Here is a 13,131-nt window from a genome sequence, read left to right as displayed (position 1 = left end):
GCCTTACCAAGGGTGGATCTACATGCAGGAAAAACACACACGCTATAAATAAGTCAGAAATTAAATTGTTATAACAAAGAAGAAAAAAACCGATATGGAAAAAATGCACATTTTTTTGCTCTCCAGCGCCATCTGCTGTTGAATGTTTACAATGCATTTAAAACACTTTTTTGACTAATGTAGCTGAGTCCCGAGGGGGTCCACAAGTTGTAGTGTTAAGATAGAAGGAGGAAAGCCTTTTTTTCATGCTGTGGAAAATTTATAAACATTGACCTTGTCATCTCTAACTCGCTTTTCCCTCTAAACTAAAAAGTCCTGAACGCTGCAGCCGGTTGACTTCCTTGTCCATTGCCATTTCCTAGGCTCTCTGCAGTTCACGTCTCAGAGCGCGAGAGCCCAGAGGATTCTGGGAAATCAGTGTGCGCGCACAAGTGAGACTGTGCGAGTGTGTTTGCGCAAATGACCTCATGCTTCCCTCTCCCTTGCAGTCTCAAGGTCAGCTTGGTTTGGCCTTGAGCTCAGGGCTTAGATAAGTGACCGATAATTGCTTCCTTTTTTGTATTTCTTTGGCTTGCCCTGCGGCAAAGCGGCCGTCATCTGCCAGGGACAGATTTAACTCTTGGAGGCGTGAAAAATCCCCAGCCTTGGTGGTGGAGATCTAGGGCAGTTGCAGGACTTGCACTGCTGTAAGGGACAGGAGTGGAACATTGCCAGCTGGGCTAAATGCCAAGGGCTGTGTTATGCCAGGAATGGGGTGGCGAGAGCGAATTCAGCCCTGGCTCGGAAGTGTGGTTTTCTGGGGCACATCTGATGCTGATGGGTGGGGCTCAGTGGCTATCTCCCTCTCTCTGTGTTCGTGCAATGTGTATTTGTGTGCGTGCATTTTGAAGCCTTGGCAAGCCCATCCTTACCGAGTGCCTGGCAGTTTGAGAGGCAGCGCCGCGCAGTGGTTGGAGTGTCTGACTTGGACCTGGCAGCGACCAGGGTCTGGAACCTCGCTCAGCCATGGAGCTCACTGGGGTGGACCTTAAGCTCAGTCATTCCCTCTCAGCCTCTCCTCTCTGCTAAGATTTCCAGCAACTGGTAATCGGAAGGATTGCTGCCTCTGGCTAGGGAGGGCAGAGCCGAGCCATCATGACTAATAGCCATCAATAACCATCAATTGAGTGGGACGTGGGTGGCACTGTGGGTTAAACCACAGAGCTAGGGCTTGCCGATCAGAAGGTCGGCGGTTCGAATCCCGTGACGTGCGTGAGCTCCTGTTGCTCGGTCCCAGCTTCTGCCAACCTAGCAGTTTGAAAGCACATCAAAATGCAAGTAGATAAATAGGTACCGCTCCAGCGGGAAGGTAAATGGCATTTCCATGCGCTGCTCTGGTTTGCCAGAAGTGGCTTAGTCATGCTGGCCACATGACCCAGAAGCTGTACGCCGGCTCCATTGGCCAGTAAAGCGAGATGAGCGCCGCAACCCCAGAGTCAGACACGACTGGACCTAATGGTCAGGGGTCCCTTTACCTTTAACCCTCAATTGATCTAATCCCCTTGTAAAACCATCTAACTTGGTGGCCATCTTGCCTCCTGAGGAAGTGAGTTCCATAGTTTAACCTTACTGCAGGAAGAAGGGCTTTCTTCACAAGAGATGCACAGTAAGAAAACAAACCACTTTGGCTTTTCTCTGCAATGCAAAAAACCTTGCTCCTGGGCCTACGCTCTCTCTCTCTCTCTCTCTCTTTCTCTCCCTTCTGTGAAAACTCTTCCATAGGCCAGCCTGGGCTGCCAGACTCTTGGCATTCCTTGCGAAGCTGACTCAGTCTTTTCTCTCTCCGGCTCTCGCGGTTATTTTTTATTTTTAAACACCTGTTTGTCATCTGGTGCCTGGAAGCCGAAGAGCCTGTTTGCAGTCTCGGGGGTGTGATGCATTTTGCAGTCATCCGGAGGTAGCACAGGAAACCGCGAAGGGCTGGGCACCCCTTCCATTAGAGAAGTGTGCGGGTGCAAGAGAGAGAGAGAGAGAGAGAGAGAGAGAGGGAGACTCGCTTGTTCTTTCCAACACACTGAGTGTGACCTTCGACGAGTAGTCCTGTTGATCTTCAGTGAAAAACACAGGAATGCATAATCTCTCCCCAAATTTCAGCATGCTGGATCTGCATGGCGACCTGATAGGTGGACGGAAGCCCCTCTGTCCCAAATCAGGGTCTTTTAATGCAATATGCAAGAAACATGCCTGCCACTGAATTGTCGTATATTGAGAAAGGGAGAAAAGCTGCTCTCTACACGCGGTGCATAATTTTCTATACTTCTCCCACCTGTTACTTGCCTTTTCTGTATACTGAAGAAAAAAAAAGCCTGAATGCTGTCACCTTGCAGGGGAGTTCCTGCAACTGGTGTTTATACACAGTCTGATTTCTATGCAAACCTGTGCCCTCTCTTTTCACACAATGCATAACTGTCTAACTTCGGCAGGTATGAATATTCGTCTCCTTGCCTGCTCTGGGGGTCTTGGTGGAGCACAAGCTTAACACGAGTCAACAGTTTGTGATGCAGCAGCAAAAAAGGCTAACATTATTCTAGGCTGCATTAACAGAAGTGTAGTTCCAGATTGAGGGAAGTAATAGCACCACTCTGTTCTGCCTTGGTCAGACCCTGCCTGGAGTGCTGTGTCCAGTTCTGGGCACCACAATTGAAGAAGGATGTTGACAAGCTGGAACGTGTGCAGAGGAGGGCGACCAAGATGATCTGGAAGGTCTGGAAGCAGACCTTATGAGGAAAGGTTGAAGGAGCTGGGTATGTTTAGCCTGGGAAAGAGGAGGCTGAGAGGAGATATGAGATATGAGAGCCATCTTTAAATATCTCAAGGGCTGTGACATGAAGATGGAGCAGCTTGTTGTTTTTTTCTGCTCTGAGTAGGATCTGGACCAATGGCTTCAAAAACAAGAAAGGATATTTTGACTAAGCATTTGGAAAAAAACTTTCTGACCGTAAGAGCTGTTCAGCAGTGGAACACTCTTCCATGAGAGGTGTGGACTCTCTTCTTTGGAGGTTGGATGGTCCTCTGTCATGGATGCAGGGCTGCCTTACCCATAGGCGCTAGGGGTGCGAGGCACCCGGGTGCGGGCTCTCAGGGGCGCCAGGCCAAGAGTCCGGGGCCTGAGAGTTGAGTCCGGGGAAGAGACCGCCAGTCAGTCGGAGCGCCACGGCGGACTCTTCTGCTGCAGGCGGCTCTGCGCCGCAGGTTCGGGAGCAACCGAGCCAGCGAGATGCTGAGGCAGCTGGCCGGCTCTGCCCACCTGCGCACCTGGGACTGGGCAACCTGTGTGTGTGCTGGGCGGATCTTTGGACCCTGGCGCTGCTTATGCATGGATGCTTTAGCTGAGATTCCTTCATTGCAGGGGGTTGGACTGGATGACTCTTGGGGTCCCTCCCAAGTGGTTAAGAGTGGTAGACTTGTAATCTGGTGAAACGGGTTCGCGTCTCCGCTCCTCCACATGCAGCTGCTGGGTGACCTTGGGCTGGTCACACTTCTTTGAAGTCTCTCAGCCCCACTCACCCCACAGAGGGTTTGTTGTGGGGGAGGAAGGGAAAGGAGAATGTTAGCCGCTTTGAGACTCCTGCGGGTAGTGATAAAGCGGGATATCAAATCCAAACTCTTCTTCTTCTTCTTCTTCTCTTCTTCTTCTTCTTCTTCTCTTCTTCTTCTTCTTCATTGCACTTGGGTGCTAAAGGACTGATATTCTTTGCTGCAGGAATTGTCCCATTATTATTATTATTATTATTATTATTATTATTATTTATTATTATTTATTATTATATTTGTACCCCGCCCATCTGGCTAGGTCCCCCAAGCCACTCTGGGCGGCTTCCAAATACTAAAATACATTAAAATGTCACAGATTAAAAACTTCCTAAACAGGGCTGCCTTCAGGTATTTTCTGAATGTCAAGTAGTTTATCATCTCTGACCCTGATGGGAGGGCGTTCCACAGGGGTGCCACTACTGAAAGGCCCCTGCCTGCTTCCCTGTAGCTTTGCTTCTCGCAGTGAGGGAACCGACAGAAGGCCCTCGGCGTCCGGGCTGAACATGGGGGTGGAGACGCTCCTTCAGGTATACAGGACCGAGGCCATTTAGGGCTTTCAAGGTCAGCACCAACACTTTGAAATGTGCTCGGAAACGTACTTTGGGTACAATGAGATTCTGCCTTACCTCCTGTGACATTTTGCCTCTCGTGTCATTGCTAGGGGAGGTCATCTAGAGATTTGGGGCGCACTGTCTGTGCCGGGCAGCTGACACCCAAATCTCTCTCTCCTTTCTTTCTGTGTCAGATGTGCTGGCATCAGGGGCTACCTGGCTGGCAGAGGTTTCTCATCCTTTTGCCCACAATTGGGGAAGTTGCTGGAAGCTGGCATCACTGTTCATTGTGAGCTGATATCTCCCTTCTTTCTCTCTTCTGCAGACTCCATTTCCTGCCCGTGGAGAGGTGGCGGTGACAGTGGAAGGCAAGGATCTTCTTTTGGTGCTGGAAAGAAACCGTAAGTATGATGTGCCTGTTGGAAGAACCCACTTACTAGGAACTCCCAGAGGATCAAGATCCTGCACCCAGAAATGCCGGAGCTCTGAATGCATTGTGCCAACGGAGAGGAGTTATGTACCTTGCGGAGTTTGTTCTGCTCCTGCCAGGATAAAAGGGGCCAAGGGCACAGTGCTCCTGTGTTCGAATCCTGCTTGCGGGTCCACTGTGAGAACAGGATGCTGGACTAGGTGGGCCATTGGCCTGATCCAGCAAAGCTCCTCCTTACAGTCTTAAAAATGTACTGTCGAGGGTGTGTTTTGGGGAATGCAAATATTCTTTAAAAGTTGGTATGTATTTTTTTTTTAAGTGTTCTGGCCCAGGACGTGACACCAGAGCTTCCAGAAATGGCTGGCTCACCCAGCATACCTTGCTGTAACACCCTGTTGCAAAAACAGCAGCTCCTTTTGATTCAAGCCACGGCTCAGAGCTCTCAGCAGGAGCGTGTGTGTTTCATGAAGAAAGTTGAGCCCTTGGCTGGAGCAGAGATGAATTCCTGCTGAGTCTGGGCTGGGACATTGGTGGGCTGTGCCAGGCCAGTTTCTCTGGCTTCCTGAAAGGATAATCACACCAATGGCCCACCTAGCCCCGAATCCTGTTCTCACAGTGGCCAAAGGTAAACCGACAGGCAGGATTCGAGCGCAAGATCCCTTTCTCCTCCTGTGGCTTCCAGCAGCTGTTATTCAGAAGCATTGCTGCCTCCTCTCTTTCATGAACCTGTCAAATCCTTTTTCCAGCCCTCCATCCTGGTGCCCATCACTGCATCCTGAGGAAGGGAGTTCCACATTTTAACCCCTGACAAATTCACAGGTGGTAGGCATGCCCATTCTCCAAACTGAGGGTGGGAGCCCTTTTCACCCCGACGGATCCGTTTCCTCTTGGACTAACCTCTCGGGGGCGTCCGCCATGGTTTATTGATTTATTGATTATTTTTTTAAAAAAACATCTTTATTGAAAGTTCAAAAAATACATAACTATATGTGCACTAAACAAAAGGGAGAAAAAGAAATAAGGAGAAACAGAACCCGTGTAGAAGGGAAAATGAAGGGGGGAGGGGGGAAACCCCCCCAGACTGTATATTTTACAAGATTGTTACTGTACTTCACCAGATCTTAACCCATTACAGTATTTGTAAGAATGGATTCCAAATATCATTGAATTTGTCCATGGCAAGTCTGCGTTTATAAGCAAGTTGTTTGCATGTTTGTGAGTTTGTATGTCATTTCTATATATAGGGTGCCTACAGTCTGCATGGACTGGTTTGAATAGCAACATGTGCAAATGGCTTTAGATACCAATTAGGTCCATAAATTACCATATATAGCATATATTCAACACAAAAAACAGCGACCATTGTTGTTGACAAAGGACAGCTGGACATATAAAGGGCCCAGTTACCTTCAGTAGCTCAGGGCCTCATCAAACCTAAATCCAGCCCTGCCTGTAAGGCAACTGCTGAATTTTCCTGCATTGCAGGGGGTTGGACTAGATGATCCTCAGGGTCCCTTCCGACCCCACAATTCTACGATTCTAAGACATGCAGACGTCAGCCATCTTTGGAAATGTGCATAGTCAATGCTCGCAGTTGATAGCAAGTCTTCTTCCAGGTCTGTTTGAGTAGCCCTTCTGTGAAATGGGATAATTAAGACACAGGGTTCTGGGTGACAAGAGTTAAATAGATAGAAAGCGAGGAACCAAGTTATAAAAGAGTTTTTAAAAAAGCATAGAGAGACAGGGAGAAGTGACTAATTGCATTACAATGAGGTTTTGTTTCCATTCCTGGGCCCTCCCCAGACTTTTCTGCCTCCAGGGATGAAATTACACCCATCCCCACCACGCGCGGGGAGCTTTCCAAATCCAGCTGTTTGGCTTGGGCCAGCCCTATGAAGCTGCAGTCGTAGCTATTACTGTTGGTATTGATTCGTTTCTACGCTGCAAACCCATGTAAAATATATAGCTGTACGGTGTACGGAATCCCGATTAAGACCAGAAATAGCGTAACAAATAAAATCAAGCAGAAGAATTTTAACGAAACAGAAATACAAACTCACAAAAGGTTGTAAAAACGATAAATCATAAGAACTAGGTCTCTCCCCCCTCTAAAAAAACCCTCCTATTCAGAAAAAAAACACAGAGCATTCCAATTCGTGTCTTCTAGGAAGTAAGCATTACTGAGTTCAATGGGACGTTCTCCCAGCCCCAGATGTGTCTAGGATTTCAGCCCAAGGCTGTTGCTGATGTCCCAGCCTGACCCCCCCCACCCCACCCCCATTAAATGCATGGGTTCTCTCTGACTACGTGATTAGTTTTTTGGCTTTGAAATGCACCATAAAATTGCTTTTGTGTTCCAAGAACTGTAATGTAACGGTTGCTGCATAAACCGAACCCAGGAGACGTGAAGGGTGGAGCAAAACGAGGAACCTAAGAAGGGCCTGCCTGGATCAGGCCAACGGTCCACCTAGTCCAGCGTCCGGTTCTCACGGGGGTCAGTCGGGTGCCCCAATGGGAAACCAGCAAGCAGGATTCGAATCCAAGAGCCCTCTCCGCCTCTTGTGGTTTCCAGCAGCTATGTTGTTCCTCCACCATCAGAGGCAGTGATGCTTCTGAAGACCAGTTTCTGGAAACCACAGGAGGGGAAAGGGGTCTTGTGTTCGGATCCTGCTTGTGGGTTTCTCATTGGGGCATCCGATCGGCCACTGCAAGAACAGGATCTTGGACCAGATGGGCCATTGGCCTGATCCGAAGTTTCTCCTTAGGCCTCCGTGGAAGTAGAGCACAGTCCATCCTGGCTAGTAGCCATCGATAGCCCACCCTTCCATGAATTTGTCCCGTCCTCTTTTAAAGGTAGGGACGCGGGTGGCGCTGTGGGTTAAACCACTGAGCCTAGGGCTTGCTGATCAGAAGGTTGGCGGTTCGAATCCCTGCGACGGGGTGAGCTCCCATTGTTCGGTCCCAGCTCCTGCCAACCTAGCAGTTCGAAAGCACGTTCAAGTGCAAGTAGATAAATAGGTACCGTCTCTGGCGGGAAGGTAAACGGCGTTTCCGTGCGCTGCTCTGCTTCGCCAGAAGCGGCTTAGTCATGTTGGCCACATGACCCGGAAACTGTATGCCGGCTCCCTCGGCCTGTAATGCGAGATGAGCGCTGCAACCCCAGAGTCAAACACGACTGGACCTAATGGTCAGGGGTCCCTTACTTTTAAAGGTGTCCAAACTTTGCTTGGCATGGGGCGTTTCGTATGAGAACTTTTTTCAAAATGGCTGCTGCTGACCGTGGGTGCCAGTTCGCTCCTGGTGTTCCCTCGAAGGGCTTCCCTCCGTGCACCCAAGCATTTTGGTTCCTGCTTTCGTTACAGAGGGGCTGGCGGGAATTCTTAGCTCAAATCTAAGGGCGGCTTGTGCAGCCTCTGCCGTTTGGGTCCCGCGGGGCTTAGATGGAACGAAACGTGCCAAGAGTTAAAGTAAACACATTTTCTTTAGCTGGAGTCATAATCAGACAAAACACCAGCAGTTGAGCTGGAAACACCAGCAACGCAGTTCTCGCTTGCAAACATTGTGGCCAGCCTGTCCGAGCTTTTCTTTGCAAACAGGACAAACCACAGCAAACAGCTTTAGCGACACAGCAAACGGCAGGACTTAAAATCTGCAGCTCGAACTACGCAACCCTGTAATCGCAGCACCATTGCAACAAAGACCAGATGAGCAAGAACAGATTTGTCATCCTTTTGCCAACTTAAATGTGCATCATCATCATTAATAATAATAATAATAATAATAATAATAATAATAATAATAATAATATCCCGCCCATCTGGCTGGGTTTGCCCAGCTGCTCTGGGCGGCTTCCAACAAAAGATTAAAAATACAACAAAACGTCAAACATTAAAAACTTCCCTAAACAGGGCTGCCTTCAGTTATCTTCTAAAAGTCAGTTAGTTGTTTATTTCAACCTGATGGGAGGGCGTTGCACAGGGCGGGTGCCACTACCAAGAAGGCCATCTGCCTGGTTTCCTGAAACCTCACTACTCACAGTGAGGAAACTGCCCGAAGGCCCTCGGATCTGAACGATGGGGGTGGAGACGCTCCTTCAGGTATACTGGGCTATTATGCATAGCTTCGATCTATCTTGTGCAAAGTGCTAACAGCCCAGGAATACTGTTCAGCTTCCCAATAGAACAATTGTGCATCTCCTTCCTTTCCTTTCTCCCTGTTAGATGACTTTGCAAGACCTTAAAGGTAAAGGGACCCCTGACCATTAGGTCCAGTCGTGGATGACTCTGGTGTTGCGGTGCTCATCTTGCTTTATAGGCCAAGGGAGCCGGCGTACAGCTTCCGCATCATGGCCAGCATGGCTAAGCTGCTTCTGACGAACCAGAGCAGCGCATGGAAATGCCGTTTACCTTCCCGCCGGAGTGGTACCTATTTATCTACTTGCACTTTGACGTGCTTTCGAACTGATAGGTTGCCAGGAGCTGGGACCGAGCAACGGGAGCTCACCCCGTCACGAGGATTTGAACCACTGACCTTCTGATCAGCAAGCCCTAGACTCTGTGGTTTAACCCACAGTGCCACCCACGTTCCTTGCAAGACCTTAGCTCTCAGCTATCTGAGAAGGAGCTGCCAAACTTACAGAGTGGTTCATCTCACTGTGTTTTAGTTTTAGGGCTCATCAACACTTATGTTTGTCCCGTCGTTTTCCCCCTGGGGCAGGGCCGTCTTAAGGGGATCGGGTGCCCTGGTGCAACGATCCCTCGGCGCCCCTGGTGGGCCGCCTCTCCGTCCACCTCCCTCCCGCGCTGGCCGCCCCTCGGGAGGGGGGGTGGGCGAGCGGGGGATGAGGGGCGTGGCGCTGCAAGACGGCCGCCCTCCGGAGCCCCAGCTGGAGCGCTGGGAAGGGCGCGCAAAGCCCCACGCCGCTCCAGCGCCACGCCCCTCATCCCCCGAGGGGCGGCCAGCGCGGGAGGGAGGTGGGCGAGCGGGGGATGAGGGGCGTGGCACTGGAGCGGCGCGGGGCTTTGCGCGCCCTTCCCAGCGCTCCAGCTGAGGCTCCGGAGGGAAGCCGGCTTGTAACTCGCCCGCCGGTGTGCGAGCGCCCACCCGCCCGCAGGGGCGGTTGGGGAGGGGGCGCCCCTGGGGAGCCTGGCGCCCTGGTGCACCGCGCCACCCAGCTCCTATGACGAGACGGCCCTGCCCTGGGGAAACTCACAGTGGAGTGCTGAATCGGAACAAACGGCAGGGGTTTTCCTTGGATTGCTGTTTGTTCCGATTTAGTGCTAAAGAACGGGTTTTCTAGGGGAAAGCAGCAGAGCAAAGGCGAAACCGCTTCAACCCCATGCTTTTCTAGGCACAGGGCAAACAGGAATGTGGATGAAATCCTTGTTTTCTGGGCTCCATTCAAAGTGCTGGTTTTGGCCTCTGACGCCTTTGGCGGACCAGGACCCCAATATCTCAAGGACCACCTCCTCCCCCAGGAAGTGACCCAGACCCTGCACTTGTCCCCCGAGGCCCTTCTCTGTGTGCCCAGAGGCTGGCAACACAAGAACAGGGCCTTTTCAGTGGTAGCTCCCTGCTTATGGAATGTTTCCCCCATGGAGGATATCTTTCTCTCTCTTTTTGGTGCCAGGGAAAAGCTTTCCTTTTTACACAGGATTTTGGCCCTTAACTTGAAGGGTTTCAGATCTCTTTTAGAGATTTTTTTATTTATTTGTATGGGTGTGGGGTTTCTTCCTCCAACGGTTTTTATTGGATGCGTTTGTTCCAATTGCTTGTGGTGTTTCAGCGGTGTATGTTTTAGATCACTTTTGCGAGGAGTAATAATCATAATAATTTCTAGCTGAGCTTTCTAGGCCGGTTTCCCGTAACCACCAATAAGAACGCTTAGGAAACATTACCAGGGAGGTGAAATTAACGGCAACAAAATTCTAAACGAAAACTTCCGTTTCCAAACCTAGCACGTTCCGATCCGAGTGAGGTCTTCGTGCGGTTTCCACGTTTGTGATCGCTTCTGTCCCTCCGAAACAATTTCTGGCGGTGTTCTGGGTCTTGCCCTGCAGCCAGGGATGCTGCTCTCTCCTGGACCGCGGTGTCCTTTGGTTCCCGACAACCTCCGCTCGCTGTGCATTCTGGAACGTTATTTCATTCGTTTTATACATAAATGGATTTGTCGACGGGCTGGGGGCGGGGGAGGGTTGTCACGGAGGGAGAGGCGAGGAGGAAAGCAGAGAAAAACAAACAAGAGCCGAGACTCTGCTAATGCTCACATCGGCTGCCAGCGCCCCTGCTGAAAAACCTCGCTTAGCTTGGAGCGCAGCCGAGGCAGGAAGTGTTTGGGAGATAGACTTGAGCTTGGAAAGCGCTGCCAAGGTTGGAGAGCTTGTTGCGGCTGTATCTCTCGTTCTCTCCTAAGTAGCCGAGAGAGGAGGGAGAGCCACAGAGAGCCACAGAATCGCAGGACCCCAAGATGACCTCTGTTTCTGAGCTTACCACTCTGCAAGCCGGACGGGGAAGGGTGTGAGATGCAAGCTCGCCGAAGATGCCCCAGAGATTTGGTCCGCCCCAGAGCTCCCTCTTCCCATGCAAACACCCCAGAATAGGCGGCTGGTCCATGAGGGCAGTGCCGCATTGACCTTGACATAAACCTCTCAGTGGGTGTCTCTACATGTCATTGGCTCCGGCGCCCCCTACTGCTGGTCTCCACACCTCTTGCCCAACCGGTCTCAATGAGCCCCAGGCCCCGCCTACGCACCAGGATCCCATTGTTGTTGTTGTTGTTGTTGTTCAGTCGTTCAGTCGTGTCCGACTCTTCGTGACCCCATGGACCAGAGCACGCCAGGCACTCCTGTCTTCCACTGCCTCCCGCAGTTTGGTCAGACTCATGTTGGTCTCTTCGAGAACACTGTCCAACCACCTCCTCCTCTGTCGTCCCCTTCTCCTTGTGCCCTCCATCTTTCCCAACATCAGGGTCTTTTCCAGGGAGTCTTCTCTTCTCATGAGGTGGCCAAAGTACTGGAGCCTCAACTTCAGGATCTGTCCTTCTAGTGAGCACTCAGGGCTGATTTCTTTGAGAATGGATAGGTTTGATCTTCTTGCAGTCCATGGGACTCTCAAGAGTCTCCTCCAGCACCATAATTCAAAAGCATCAATTCTTCGGCGATCAGCCTTCTTGATGGTCCAGGTCTCACTTCCGTACATCACTACTGGGAAAACCATAGCTTTAACTATACGGACCTTTGTCGGCAAGGTGATGTCTTTGCTTTTTAAGATGCTGTCTAGGATCCCATTGCCTCAGTTCAACTCCAGATGTTGGCTAATTTCTGAGAAGTCTGTGGCTGTTGAGGTGCCGATGAGGAGGCGGATATTTTGGGGGAAGTTTCGCTGGGAGTTTTTTTTTGCTGTTACTGCTATTACTGCTGTTAAATTTTTATGTGGAAATTGTTCAGCTTGGTTATGTGGTTTTTAACGTGTTTTATTTATTTTTAGGACTGCTTTGCTATATTTGTAATTACCGTGTTTCTCCTAAAATAAGACACCGTCTTATATTTTTTTCCCCTCAACAAAACACAGTATGGCTTATTTTCAGGGGATGTCTTATTTTAACCGCGTCGCATCGGTACGCTGCATAGCCACGCCTCTCCAGGCTGTTTTAATGGGAGGTGCCGCGTCACTATGGCTTATTTTCGGGGTATGGCTTATTTTCGGGGAACGGCTTATATTTCGCAAATGCATAGAAATCCTGCTATGGCTTATTTTATGGCTATGTCTTATTTTAGGAGAAACAGGGTATGTATGTTGACCGCTCCCCACATCTAATGGGGGGGCGGCGTTTGTGTGGTCGCACACAGCCCCCTGAATTCCTGGGCGACACCTGGTAGTTCAGACTGGCTTTGCCTTCCCCCAGAAGGGATACCTGGGGGTCTCTGCCTACCCCAGTTAACCACCCAATCCCGCCTGGGGGAGGCGTTGCCAAGGGATTGGCCAGGTAAGGGGACTACCCAGCCCACACAATAGAGGGTGTAGCTTACCTGGGAAGCAGCAGTCGGCTCCAGAGTTCCAGAGTCCTATTGTAAGCCGCTTTGAGCATTGTTTTAACTGTGGAAAGGTGGCATACAAATGATATGATGATGATGATGATGATGATGATGTCAGCTCAGCGAGGAGACTGGTTCACTCCTCAGGGCAAAAAGCCACAAGCGCACCATGTGTTTGGGATGGCTGTAAAATGAAATAAAAGGCCTTGGGCGGTGGAGGCAGGGCGGGAAGGGGGATTTCCTGCCCCTATTGTTCCCCTGCTGTGAAGTGAGCCGCGCCCTTTTGCAATTCACCCACTCACAGTTTTCCACTCACAGTTTTCCACTCATTCTCTCCCCTTGTCTGAAATCAAAGCAACCCAGAGACTATGGAGTCAGGTGAGTTTTTGGTTGTCCCCGTCTGCGGAATGCTCTCCCCAGGGAAGTTTGCCGGGCGCCTTCATTATACACCTTTAGGCGCCAGGCAAAAACGTTCCTTTTTAACCAGGCCTTTGGCTGATCTTATTGACACCCAATGCCCTTGACACTGAGATCCAGCGCCGAG

At 50.5% G+C, this 13,131-nt stretch overlaps 1 protein-coding gene across 1 annotated transcript in view; it reads left to right on the top strand.

The window, feature by feature from the left end:
• Window positions 1-13,131, top strand: part of ADAM33 (ADAM metallopeptidase domain 33) — a 93,537-nt gene that overhangs the window by 25,964 nt on the left and 54,442 nt on the right. Inside the window, exon 3 of the mRNA XM_033159587.1 lies at window positions 4,450-4,525. Coding sequence (XP_033015478.1) covers window positions 4,450-4,525 — 76 coding nt within the window. The remainder of the gene's footprint in view (window positions 1-4,449; window positions 4,526-13,131) is intronic.

Source organism: Lacerta agilis, chromosome 9 (assembly GCF_009819535.1).
Source record: "Lacerta agilis isolate rLacAgi1 chromosome 9, rLacAgi1.pri, whole genome shotgun sequence".
Classification (NCBI taxonomy): Eukaryota; Metazoa; Chordata; class Lepidosauria; order Squamata; family Lacertidae; genus Lacerta; species Lacerta agilis.
Note: the sequence above shows the minus strand (reverse complement) of the source record. Positions and strands in the feature narration are given on the sequence as shown.